Source organism: Neomonachus schauinslandi, chromosome 5 (genome assembly GCF_002201575.2).
Source record: "Neomonachus schauinslandi chromosome 5, ASM220157v2, whole genome shotgun sequence".
Classification (NCBI taxonomy): Eukaryota; Metazoa; Chordata; class Mammalia; order Carnivora; family Phocidae; genus Neomonachus; species Neomonachus schauinslandi.
Window position 1 is genome coordinate 26,385,551 of NC_058407.1, and position 13,778 is coordinate 26,399,328.

The following is a 13,778-nucleotide window of genomic DNA, read 5'->3' on the forward strand; positions in this document are numbered from 1 at the left end:
TCGATCCCAGGACCCTGGGATCATGACCTGAGCCGAAGGCAGACGCTTAACGACTGAGCCACCCAGGCGCCCTCTTTCTTTCTTTTTTTTCCAAGATTCTAAGTAATCTCTACACCCAACGTGGGGCTCAAATTACAACTCTGAGATCAAGAGTTGCTTGCTCTACCGACCGAGCCAGTCAGGTGGCCCTATTATAGATATTAAAACAAGAATATTATATAAACAACTGTGGTAATTATGCAGTTTAGATGAAATGAACAAATTCTTTGAGGAACATCTTAACAAAACTAATACAGGAAGAATTAGGTAATCTGAATAGTCCTGTATCTGTTAAGTAAATGGAATCCATAATTTAAAACCTTCCAAAGAGAAAGTGCCTGGCTCATTTGGCTTCACTGATAAATTCTACCAAATACTTAAGAAATAATACCATTCTTAACACAGACTTTCCCAGGAAATAGAAAAGAAAGGAAAACATCCCCACTGCTTATATAAGGTTAGAACCCAACATTGTTGGGTTTATGACATCATAAACAGGTGTAAAAGTCTTAAATACTAGTAAACTGAATCTGGTGATATATAAAAATGATAATATACCATGAACATGTAGGGTTTATTCTAGGAATATAAAGTAGCTTAACATTCAAAATTGATTAGTATAATTCAACACTGTAACAGAACAAAGAAGAAAAACTATTGTGATCATCTTAATAGACATAAAAATCTGACAAAATTTAACATCCTTTCACAGTAAACTCATTAAAATAGGAATAGAAGGGATTGTGTAACTACAGAAGTCCTACATCTAACATCATACTTACTGATTAAATATTGAATGTGTCCCTCTACCCACCCAAGTCCAGGAACAAGACAAGTATGTGAACTATCACCATTTTGTTTAACATTTCATTGGAGGTCCTAGCTAGTATAATAAGACAAGAAAAAGAAATAAAAGATTTATAAAGAGTGGAAAGGAGGAAGTAAAATTGTCATTCACACATGACATGATTGTATATGAATAAAATTGTAAACATCTATCAAGCTGTTATGTACAATTTAAAATTGCTGGAAAAAGGTCAAGTAACAAATAGGGGATTTTTTTGTTATCCTGTTTTACTATTTCTAGCAATTCTATGAATAATAACTAAATTTAAGTACTCATATGAATCCTTTTGTTGTGTTTGCCTTCTTAGGCTATTACAGGGTTCAACAGTCTTTTTTTTTTTTGAGAGATAATTGACAACATGTCAGTTTCAGGTAGACAACATAATGATTTGATATTTTTATATATTGTGAAATGATCACAATAAATGAGTCTAGTTAATATCCATCACCATACATAAATAAAAAATTTTTTTTCTTCTGATGAGAACTTTTACGGTTTACTCTTGTAGCAACTTCCAAATACGTGATACAGTATAGTTATCATGCTGTATTACGTCCCTGGGACTTACTTTATAACATAAGATTTGTATCTTTTGACTCCCTTCACCCATTTTGCCCATCCCTCACCGCCTGCCTCTGGCAACCACCAGTTTGTTGTTTGTATCTGTGAGCTTGTTTCATTTGTTTAGATTCTCCAGATAAGTGAGGTTATACAGTATTTTTTCTTTCTTTGCCTGCCATAACGCCCTCAGGGTCCATCCATGTTGCCACAAATGACAAGATTTCCTTCTTTTTTATGACCGAATCATATTCCATTGTATTCATAATAACCTCAACATTGAAACAGTTCTGGTTTTCATTATGAGAATGGGTAAGATGTATATTTATAAAATGGATGACAACATAACAATGGAAAAGAACTGCCATACAATAACATGGCTTAGTCATATGGACAACATATTTAACAACAACAAAAAACCCCAGAGACTGAAGAGTATATACTGTATGATTCTTTAAATTTGGGTAGATTGGTGGATAGACAGAGTTCTAAATTACCTGTAAACATATAAATATATACTTATGGTGATTAAGGACAGAAGAATGGTTCCTTTGCCAGGGTAGAGGGGAGGAGGCACAAGGCAACCTTTTGGGGTGCTGGAGGATGGGAAGTGATGGGAAGCATGAGAAAGAATGCCCAAAGCAGTGTTATTTCCCAATTGGAAATAACCAAAGATGACCCCCAGTGGTGGACCAGGTAGATACATTAAACTATGTGATATTCGTAAGTACAGGACAACATGTGGTAAGGTACTATTCCTGTAAGCAAGAACACGAATACATCTCATAATCTTGAGTGAAAAAAGCCATTTGTAAAAGAATTTCAAATAGACTATGATTCTGGTCATATGAAAATCAGCAAAACTGTGCTCTAGCTTTGGAAGTAAATTAGTTGGTTGCCTTTTCAGAGGACAGAAGGGGGTAGAGACTGAAAAGAGGAGGGGTCGGGGCACTTCTGGTATGGCAGTGCTCTTGACCCATGAGGTAAGAGGGTCAGCATTTGCTTTGTGCTTTTACATTTTGCTTTACATTTACATTTTGTGCATTTTTCTATAAGCCTGATATACTTCAGTAAGAGTTACAAAACAAATACCTGAAAGGTCTGTAGCTACTAAATCAATTGCAACATTTATACATATTTTTTCTATAAAAAAACAAAACCTCATATAAAAATGAAAAACTAATTACCTTTGTTTATATACCACTTTTGCATAATACGCTGATTTTTCCATATTGGAAAATTTTCCCTTTGTAAAGTTTAAATTTTTTCTTTTTAATATTTAGAAAGGCATACTTTCAAACTGAGATGCATCCATAATCTGTCGTAGCTTTCTGATCCTTTATTGCTTCGGTAACAATTTATCAATTGTAAGCATGCTTTTAATTTTAAATTTTTAGTTCTTTCATAAAACATGTATCTTTCGGGAAAATAAAGAGCTTGTGATTCCTTATCAGGTGCAGGTAAACTCATTAGTAAAATTTGACTCCTTCCTTTTTTAGGTATTTTACTTGCAGCAATTTAGTTATTGATACCCATTTTCTGGTTTGGCATTCATAACAGTTCTATTTGTCACAATGAGGATATGAGGTACATTTGTGGCTTATTATCTTTGCAGTTTTCATTAAGAATCATATCTACTAATCTTTCCTCCTAGTATTCACTGAAAATACTTACCTCTAAGTAAAATTTCTCTTGTTGAGTAAAATATTCTCTCTATATTTTGTTCAAAGAGGAGATTTTGTATTAATGTATCTGCTCACATTGTTTCTTTTTTTTCTAGAGAAAATCTCTTCATGAAAACAAATTGAAGAGACTGCAGGAGAAAGTAGAAGTCTTAGAGGCAAAGAGAGAAGAATTAGAAACAGAAAATCAGGTGTTAAATAGGTAACTGTATAAATACATCTCCCATATAGTGACATTATAGAACTTTGATACTGAGTATAATGCACTTTGTTTTCTTTTAAAATGTACTTTTTCACTGTTTCCTCTATAATGCACTTGTTTTCTTTTATGTTTAAAAGAATTCTAAAACTGTTGTACTCCTAATTCATTATCCTTATTATTTTTTTTCTGGCTGAATGTTTCTTCAAACCAGAAGGTCTTTAACACATGCCAGGCATTTGTGTTATGGTTGGGACTGACAGGAAAGGTCACTGGCTTTGGTAGCCAGGAGTGGTGTGAGTTCTTGCTACTAAGACAAGAGAGTTGTAGCATTGCATAGTTCCAAAAATGTGTCTGGAATTTTGAATCAAGATTTTTGATTTCTTGTTGTGGAAAAATATTATTGGCCCAAAGCTTCTGGTTTTTCATTTACATACAAACATAGCTAATCTGCATGATGAGCATGTTTGAGCAGAGATGATTTGCCATATTAACTTAGTGGTAGTAGCATTGTATGACCTATTTGATTCTAGTTAATACAGACTTTTTAAAATTTCAGTGGTAGCCTTCAGCACGAGACAGTGTCAGACTTTTCTGAAATTGCCTATAATACCAAGCAGTGATGTTTTATTTAGAATGTGCACCTGTCTTCCTTGGATGTGATTGTTACCAAAATGTGAAAGTTGTTTTTCTGGAACACCTGAAGTTTATAGACTATGGAATTCATGCCCTTTCTTTTCTTTTTTCTTTTCTTTCTTTCCTTTCCTTTCCTTTCCAAACGGGAGAGTCGGGGGGAGAGCAGAGGGAGAGAGAAAATCTTAAGCAGATGGGGCTCAGTCTCACAACCCTGAGATCGTGACCTGAGTCAAAATCAAGAGTCAGATGCTTAACTGACTGAGCTATCCAGGGGTCCCAAATTCATGCCAGCTTTATAATACTCTGTTCCAAAGTAAGAAGCCACCAAATTTCTTTTAAATCAAAATTCAATTTCCTACCTCTTCTATAACCATTAATTTTGAAATATTATCAATATTATCAAGATTGGGCAGCCATGGCACTGATCATCTAGAACTCTGAGTGGTTTTGAAAACTGTATTTAATTAGTGGTGTGGTTGATGGTCAGGAAATTCATGTCCAAAAAGGTGATGGTATGTAAAGGCCTGAAAATTTTCCCCTAAAGTTGGTGGGTAGCTTCACCTTTGTCATTAGTTACATTTCTTTTTTAAGAATTATTTGAGAGAGAGAGACAGGGAGTGAATGTGTGTGCGTGTGGGTGGGTTGGGGCGGGGAGAGGGAGAAAGAAACTTTAGCAGGCTTCTGCTCAGCTCAGAGTCCCATGTGGGCTTGATCTCCCAACCCTGAGATTATGACCTGAGCCGAAACCAAGAGTTGGCTTAAGTGCCACCCAGGCACCCCCATTAGCTTCATTTTTAATAATTAGGTTGAACAACATGTAATTCCCTATATTGGACTATATTTTACCTATAAAAATGATAATTTCATAAGACTCAACCTACTATTTTCTCTATTTTCTACTTGATTCCTTCTATAAAATAAGGCACCCTTTTGGTTTAAGGAGTCTTTAGATTCAGGATTCATGAGTTGGTAGAGTGGAATGGAAATAAAAGTATTGAAAGATTTTTAGTCTTTGATTAATCGGCAAATAAAACTTTAAAATGAGTTGATAGTTGGGCTGCCTGGGTGGCTCAGTTGGTGAAGCATCCACCTCTTGGTTTTGGCTCAGGTCATGATCTCAGGGTCATGAGATCAAGCCCCTGAGTTGTGCTTCCCGCTTATTGGGGTCTGCTGGAGATTCTCTCTCCCTCTCCCCCGCCTCCTCCCTGCATGCATGCACGCGCATGCATGCGCTCTCTCCCCCTCTCTCTCTCAAATAAATCTTTTTTTTTTTTTAAGATTTGATTTAATTTATTTGAGGGAGAGGGAGCACGAGCAGGGGGAGGGGCAGAGGGAGAAGCAGACACTGAGCAGGAAGCCCCTGGGATCATGACCTGAGCCAAAGGCAGACGTTTAACAGACTGAGCCACCCAGGCACCCTAAAATAAATAAATCTTTAAAAAAAAAATAAAAATGAGTTGAAAGCTTGCAGTGCTAACGGTAATATGATTAAGATGTCATATTTCTGTTTATTTTTCTAGATAGAGTTTTATGTATATATCATATACAGATAAATCTTAACAATTTTGAAGTCCGTTTTCTTCCAGTTTGGAATTCTGTGAATCATACTGTTCTACAAAACAGTATAACTATTAAAGAATAGAAACACTTTTTTTCTTTTTTAAGACAAAACGTTCCATTTGAAGAATATACAAGGCTTCAAAAAAGACTGAAGGACATACAAAGAAGACATAATGAATTTCGAAGTTTAATTTTGGTTCCTAACATACCTCCAACAGCATCTGTCAATCCTGTTAGCTTTCAGTCATTAGCCATGGTTCCAGGCATGGACCTATCCTTTCCTCCTCATATGCAGGTATGAGCATTTATGTTTTGTTTTGTTTTTTTTTTAAAGATTTTATTTATTTATTTGAGACAGAGAGAATGAGATACAGAGAGCCTGAGAGGGAGGAGGGTCAGAGGGAGAAGCAGACTCCCTGCCGAGCAGGGAGCCCGATGCGGGACTCGATCCCGGGACTCCAGGATCATGACCCGAGCCGAAGGCAGCCGCTTAACCAACTGAGCCACCCAGGTGCCCGAGCATTTATGTTTTAAAAAAAAAAAAAAAGGCACTAACATTTCTGTAAGTTTTTACCTGTTTAAATTCAGAGTTAAAAACTCAAATCTTTCTTTACCATAGAAATGTGCTGGTGGAAGCAAAGTGGATTTGAATCTATTCTTTCCCTTAGTGATGGTGCTAGGAGTGAAATCTCCTGGGCAATTGAAAAGAAGAAACTTGATTGATGAGTCTTTGAGTAACCTAGAGTTTACAGCTCACTCGATTACTAACTACTACTGAGCATTTACTAATGCTCTGCATTATGCATTTTCCATACAATATTTAATCCTAATGGAAAATACTTTGAGGGAAGGTGTTATTATTCCAATTTACAGATGAGGAAGCTGAGTCAGAGGTGGAGTGACTTGCCTAAGGTCATAGTTAATAAGTGACAGAACTGAGTGTCAAACCTAAATCTGATTCCAAATCCTGGGCTCGTTCTACTGTATTAGTTCCCTGAGATGTTGAAGGAATCAAATTGATGGGATGATTTTCCAAAAGATGAACTCTAAATAAGTAATTACATTTTATAATGTTATAAGCACCAAAGATTTTAGTCACTGAATTGAATCTGACCAAGTGCTTTGTTTATATTAAACTGCTGTTAAACTCCAGCCTTGTTAGAACGTTGGCCTGTAAGCATTAGTATTTTCTGATTCACTCCCTGGTGAGTTTTTTACCTAGATAGAACAGACTTTGGGATTTGCTGAAGGCTAGTTGCCTGAGGCAGGAGAGAAGCGAGGACTAGTTAGTAGCTGGCCTGCACTGCTGTTTTCTCACTGCTAAAATGGTCATCCTTTCCGTGCCAGATGTTGCAGGCCCGAGTGAAAGAGCCGCTCAGGCTGTATTTTTCCAGCCATTTTTCTGAGTTTATTTTATTTTATTCTTTTTATTTTTATTTTATTCTTTTTCTGTGCTTTTAAGGAGGAACAGCATCAAAGGGAACTCTCTCTACTTCGCAAAAGACTAGAAGAACTAGAAACAACACAAAGGAAACAGCTAGAGGAACTTGGATCTCCTGGGGAATGATGTTCTTGGAGAAAAAGCAGATCAAAAGGGATGAAATCATTGTGACTCAATAAAGCTTGAAGTTTTAACATATGTGGCATTTAGATATTGTATTACCGTTTGCCAGAACATTTGTGCCTCAAGTAAAGGTACTGGCTACATGCTATATATTGCATCAGTGTCAGGATTTTAGGGTTATGCTAATGACAAGTGAAGCATTAAAACAGGTCCAGAGATATTTAGAATATTTATTGACAACCCTTTGAGAATGTTAAAAAAAAAAAAAAAAAGATGAGTGAATTAGGGAATCAAGTTTTTAAATTATTTTCACTTTGAAATTTTTTGGCTTTTTTTTTTTTGGCATTTTGCCTGAAATATGCCTATGTTGAATTCATTCTGCCTCTTTGAGATAGTTGGCAGTAATAGGGTCAGTAAACATTTTCCGGTTTTTCTCTAGTTCTTGAAAAAAGATGACTTAAAAGCATTAAAAAACAAAACTTGAAGATATATAAATATTATCAAATGCTACCGTTCTAAAAGCTGTGTGCAGGGCGCCTGGGTGGCTCAGATGGTTAAGCATCTGCCTTCGGCTCAGGTCACGATCCCAGGGTCCTAGGATCGAGTCCTGCATCAGGCTCCCTGCTCAGTGCAGAGCCTGCTTCTCCCTCTCCCTCTGCCATTCCCTCTGCTTGTGCTCTTCTGTCTAACTCTCTGTCAAATAAATAAAATCTTTAAAAGCTGTGTGCATGTAAAGAGCTTAATATTTTTCTTTATTGTCTTAATTTAATCTTGACCATACATTGTGTATTTAGCAATGTCGCAGTCTCATTGTTATTTTCTATTCTAACCCAAAACCACAAAGTACAAATAATTAAACCCGTGACCGTATAAAACAAGGGCCATTCGTTGTAAAACTTGAACCCCATGGGGTCCCTTAGAAATATTGTTGGTATTTAATGTTGCCTCCCACTGTTTTGGATCTAACCAAATTATTATAAATGTTTTATTTCTGTGTATCCCTAACCTCTTTTAAAGGAATTCTGCTGGAATAACTTCACGTCAACAAGGCACAGCTCAAGTCTGCCAAATTAAGTGGAATGTTCATTATCCAGAAGTCTTCAGGATCAAAAAGTCCAGGTAGATAGTGGAGGCCAGGGATGTAAATGAGCATTTCTTAGCATCATTTAGAAGAAACTAGATGTACTTACTACATTACAGAGCTGCTTATTCACATTCGCGTTGGCACCTAGATAATTTCCGTGGAGCTACTTAGAATAAAAAATCTATTATAACTAGAACATTGAAGGAAAAAAAAAAAGACAGTCCACATTTACATCAAAATGTTTATTTTTGGATATAGACATTTAAAACATTCATCTCCAAGTACAACTTCAATCAGGTATACAATAAGAAATAGACTTTAAATCCCTAATACGGAAAAGTTAACAGAATTAATTTTTAAATGCTGCTGTAGACACTAGTGTTAGAAAAAAAAGTTTATAAATGGTTTGCACCAAAAAAATATGCAAAGAAACTTGAAAATAGAAATTGTTTGCCATTTATTTCTCTGGTTGCAGTTTAGTATAGACCCAGTGACTGATTGTCTTCAGCACACATCTAATTTGGCCATTACTGCATTTGGCTAATGTGATCCAAAATGTGATCTAGATAGTGCTTTTCACTGGAGGATTGACAAACACGCTACATACATTAGTGAATCTTCACACCACCTCAATGAGGTAGGTTAGAAATATTAGAAATTGAGGCACAAAGAGGTAAGTGACTTGCCCAAAGTTCCCAGCAGCATCGTCCCTGCAAGAGGAGGTAAGGCTCCACATGGGACTCATGTGCCAGAGAGCTGGACAGGGACACCCTCATGTAGCATTTACTGAATACTTAGATAAAGCTGTAGCTGATCCTTTTCTTAGCATTTCTGTATCCTAAAGAAGGGGAAGTTTTTTGGGCAACTCTCCTACCCTTGGCTCTCAACTGTCCTCCTGTTACTCTCTTATGAATGCCTTCACATCACGACTGTAGCAGCCTTAGATGGGGACCAGACCTCTCACCTTTATACTTGTAAGTAACCTATTTGGTAGTATTTTTGAGGTGTGTCCATTGGACGGACAGACAGTGGTCAAAAGTGACAGGATTGGGAAGGTGCCTATCAGGGTAATAACTGCTTATTTGATCATTTTGTTGAGGTATCACCTCTTACTCTTTGCCAGATACTGAGGAGCAAAAAGAATTTGAGGAGCAAAAAGAATTTCATTTTCGAAGACAAATTCACAGCAAAAAGAATTTCATTTTCGAAGACAAATTCACATTTAAATCCTGCTATCCCATACAATGTTGGTAAAAAGATTTTAAGGAATATATGATCAATGTTTTATTTGCTACTTGAAAAAATGTCTTTCCTTAATCTGGGATTTGGAACACCAAGGGTAAAAGGTGCCACAAGGAAGGTTGAGAGTTGCCAATTACATTTTTTACTTTTGATTTAATAGAAGGAAAACACAGTGGTATTAAAATTGGTCATGAGCAGCAAAAATTCAGGAATAAAACAATAAAAAGACTACAGTTACAATATAACTGGATAGGGAATTCTTTAAAAAAAAAGGTATGAATAAAATGGGTATTTTGAATTTTTTCTCTTGTGAGGAATACTTTCAAAAAGTACATAGTAAGACTAAGATACCAAGTTGTATACTAATATTTTTCAGGCCTTGGGCCTCAAATATATATATTCATATATAGTACTCCAGTGTGAACAGCAATTTCATGAAATGTAAAATGTATTTTTTTTTTTTTAAATCACACACAAGTATTTATAACCACAGGGTTCACCAGAAATCTAAAGCAAGGAGACACTAAGTATAGAAATGTAGGATTAGGGGAGGGAGTTACTCTTCTACAGATAGTTCTGATCAAAGTTTTCAGACAGAAATAAACTAATGATGTTTTGTTTTGTTTTACAATAGCCAACATGTCCACTATCAAATACATTTCGTATGAAAAAATGAAAAAAAGGAACACATCAGGACAAAGTGGGTAAAATGCTGTTGCATTTAAATAAAGCCTCCTCACTCTCCTTGCTTTAGAGCTCCTTCGTGAGATGGAGGTGAGTTGATGGAGTGCAGTAGGCGACCACTGAAAAACACGAGCCCTTTCAACAATGTTGCAACACTGTCAGTTTTTGGTTTAAAAACACACACACACACACTCACGAATGCTAAGTGTACACACTACCAAATTCTGTGGTCAGCTTTTCCAAGAACTACTGGGGAAAGTTTCAATGCTGCAAATCCTCGAGGTTGCCCTAACACTCCCACCTTGTTTCCAAATGACTCATTTCACATTTTCTTGTGATCACTGGCAGTGTCCCTTTTCTGCAGAGGTGCAGTGTAGTCACAAGTGCTACATAACTTGTAGTTTTCAGACATAAAACCACTGCTGTCATTGTGCTTAAGTGGAGACTGTAGTTAACTGACACTTGCTTACTGGCCCTGTATTCTCTGTAAACAAGGAGGCTGTTTGCAACAACCACTTCGACTCTATTTACAGAAAGGTTCCCACAGTATATGCACAGGCACAGTGGTTGATATGCTTTCTAAAAGCTGTGCATGTGCCTTGGTCTCTAAAAGACAGTGCTCAAAGTGGAACCTATGTGCAAACTTTAAAAATTAACGACACAGAGTAGCTCAAGCAGCCATTTTGCTCCCAAGTTGTCTGAAGAATTTTGCCAGATTAAGCCAGTCCCCAGAGTGCTTACATCCACTTGCATTTCTTCTTTTCATCAAATAAGACTTTTACATGCAAGAGTTGTTTCTGAGCTTCTTCCAGCCCTCGTTCTCTTTCTAGTTTATTTAGAATCTGTTGACAATTAGAACAGTTATTTTAGATATTGTGGTTTTAGCATTACAATTCTGGGGGGTTTTTTGCATTCCTGATGCTGTGAGTGGTAAAATCTGTATGAAACAGATGCCAGCGTTTTCTTCAATCATTTACATACTCACTTTGCAAGTTGTTTTGCTAAGTCATTATCACAGGATCAACAACACTTTGGCTTAAAATAGAAGCTAGCAAGAAATACCAACTATTTGCTTACAAATATGGGGCCAGACTTCCAAGGCCCTGTTTTATGCATTATGTCACAGCCATTCCAAGCACAGCAAGCATTCTGAGCAGCCAACATGCAGGCAAGTATTTCTTCTTAAATGCAGCAAGCAGGGGCATCCTGGTCAGTTGAATATTGCCCTCCCCTCCCCTCCTGGGCAGTATAGTGCCTCCTCTCCCCTCCCCTGCCCTCCCCAGTGTTTCCCTTCTAACCCCTGGCCCCTGGAAAGAGGGATGCTTATCATGTTTAAGGAACTCATTGCCTCTACCCTACCTTAGCGCTTCACTTGATCTTCAAGTAGCAAATGGAATTGGTGAGCTATTCTCACCATTGACATGGATAGCCTGTCCCAGCATGACTGAGTGGGGGGGGAATCAGGGAAGGGGAATTAACATATATTTGGAAACAGCGCATCTGATGACTGAGTCTGTGTGAATTCCCAAAGAAAAAAATCCAGATTAAGGAGAATTAATCATAAAGGAGAATGGTTTATTGAAATAGTTGCTTAAGTTAGAAATAATGTTATACTTTCATATACCTATCGAATACAGAATCTAGGCAATTTAACAAGCTTAGCTTTCATTTTAGCAGATTACAATCAAGCATAAGCTGGCCCTATTTAATAGGACCACTACTTACTCATCAAAGTTATCCTGAGTCAGCGTGGCTACAGACCCCATTAACTCCAATGTAAATTCAGGCTGGTCCAAAGGTGGGCAGCATGATAAAACTAGAAGAGGGGCAGCCACAGGCAGGGTCTGGCTTGGTGCCAGGATCCCCCATCTCAGACAGGCTTCCTGGCTTCCCTTTCTGGCCATTAGGGATGCCAGAGCTGTCCTGAGACCTATAGAACGCTTGACAACCAAATCCTGGTGACTGACTCATATCAATTTTTTAAAATGTTATTTAAAATCTTACCTCATCAAAATATTTTACGATGTATTTGTAGATTTCTGTCAAGGCCACTTCTTCATTAAATTCATTTTCATGTTTCTTAAAGAAAGAGAGTCTTGTTGAGAGATTCCGAAATGACTTTTTAAAAAAGAAGTAACGAAATATCTTATTTCTACTTTTTTTTTTTTTTAAGAGAGGGAGAGAATCTTAAGCAGGCTCCACATCCAGCACGGAGTCTGATCCCAGGACCCTGAGATCATGACCCGAGCCAAAATCAAGAGTCAAAAGCTGGGGGCGCCTGGGTGGCTCAGTCGGTTAAGCGTCTGCTTTCAGCTCAGGTCATGATCCCAGGGCCCTGGGATCGAGCCCCGCATCGGGCTCACTGCACAGCAGGAAGCCTGCTTCTCCCTCTCCCTCTGCCTGCCACTCTATCTGTGCTATCTCTCTGTCAAATAAATAAATAAAATCTTTAAAAAAAAAAAGTCAAAAGCTGAACCAACTGAGCCACCCAGGCACCCCTCTTATTTCTACTTTCTAATAATACCTTAGATTCCTGAGTTAAGAATTCTTCCATTTCTGAAGATGACAATGGAGGCAAATCCCTGATTGCTTTGTAATACGATTTTACTTCCTCTTTGTAGGTTGGGATATCCTTGGCATAGAGAAGTTTATTAGTTGGTGCTTCCTGAAAAATAGAACAGCCATGGGGAATTTATAACAGTACCAGTGTAGCTGAACCTCCAACATTATTACCTCCTAGTAACAAAGCTTTTTCATGCAGTGGGCCTTCATAAATGTTGTTGACGGAATGACTGCTATATAGATAGTTCTGGTGAGTCACTGTTCTTTTCAGGCGGATTAAATGCTAATATATTCTGCCTTCCTCTCATAAAAGAACTAAAATTATTATTTTTGCATGATTTTGAGTTACTGTAACAATGGAACTTACTTCAATCATAGTTCATTACTAATGGTTGTAAAAAGCCTGAATTAAAACATTTGCTCTCATCCTCACCCACCGGTGAATTTGGGCATTTATGAAAGACTTGATTGTAGGTCTCATTGAGCCCTTTATATAACCCTGAAAGTGGTAAGTAATTGGCAGTGGTGGATTTTTCTGCTTGTCCCTTTTATTAGATTATAAAGATCTTCTACTGTTCTCAAGGAAGTACATGGTCATTAGTATTGGGGGCTCTAATGTCTGATTTCACGAAAGTTCCCTGTCAGCTTGAATGTTTTTATGTAATTATAATAGTGATAATACTAAAAATTAAGATTTTATTTTTAAAAACCATTTTTCACAAAATTTTGGGAATTCCTACCCAGGGAAAATGGGTGAGTTAATGATAGGGCTAATGTCCCAGTACATTTTTCAATGTATTGAGGACACGAATAGCCATATCAGTGGCTGCATCATTCTGAAGGATGCCTACATGGAGATATTACTGAGATTCTTTGTGAAGTTTAAGTAGAATTCACAAATCATGTGATCATGCATTCAATAAAATTTATTTAGCTTGGCACTGTGGCAGACATTGAATGTAAAAAGGTAAAGACCAGTACCTGCCTTTGAGAAGCTTATAATCTAGTTCAGAAGACAAACTTACATAGTGGTTACTATGATACCAATAATTAGTAGCAGGGTGTAAAGAAAAGCACCGTGGAATTGGACAAATCAGGGATCCTAACAACTTTGAGGGATC

General features: G+C 37.2%; 2 protein-coding genes across 5 annotated transcripts in view; one reads left to right on the top strand and one right to left on the bottom strand.

Annotated features, from left to right (window-relative positions):
- CEP83 (centrosomal protein 83) overlaps nt 1-9,815 on the top strand; it is a 132,606-nt gene extending 122,791 nt beyond the window's left edge. For 2 of the 4 annotated variants that reach the window (XM_021687332.2, XM_021687330.2), the window contains exons 13-15: nt 3,225-3,328; nt 5,627-5,816; nt 6,984-7,156. In XM_021687332.2, the coding sequence (XP_021543007.1) occupies nt 3,225-3,328; nt 5,627-5,816; nt 6,984-7,088 (399 nt within the window). In that variant the 3' untranslated portion in view covers nt 7,089-7,156. Of the gene's footprint in view, nt 1-3,224; nt 3,329-5,626; nt 5,817-6,983; nt 7,224-8,102; nt 8,205-9,292 lie in introns of those variants that run through there. The other 2 variants (XM_021687331.2, XM_021687329.1) reach the window with 2 other exon arrangements.
- An 899-nt stretch (nt 9,816-10,714) lies between these two features.
- Nucleotides 10,715-13,778, bottom strand: part of PLXNC1 (plexin C1) — a 141,707-nt gene continuing 138,643 nt past the window's right edge. Inside the window, exons 29-31 of the mRNA XM_021687526.1 lie at nt 12,620-12,760; nt 12,100-12,174; nt 10,715-10,937 (exon numbers count right to left, since the gene is read on the bottom strand). Of these exons, the coding sequence (XP_021543201.1) occupies nt 10,833-10,937; nt 12,100-12,174; nt 12,620-12,760 (321 nt within the window). The 3' untranslated portion in view covers nt 10,715-10,832. The remainder of the gene's footprint in view (nt 10,938-12,099; nt 12,175-12,619; nt 12,761-13,778) is intronic.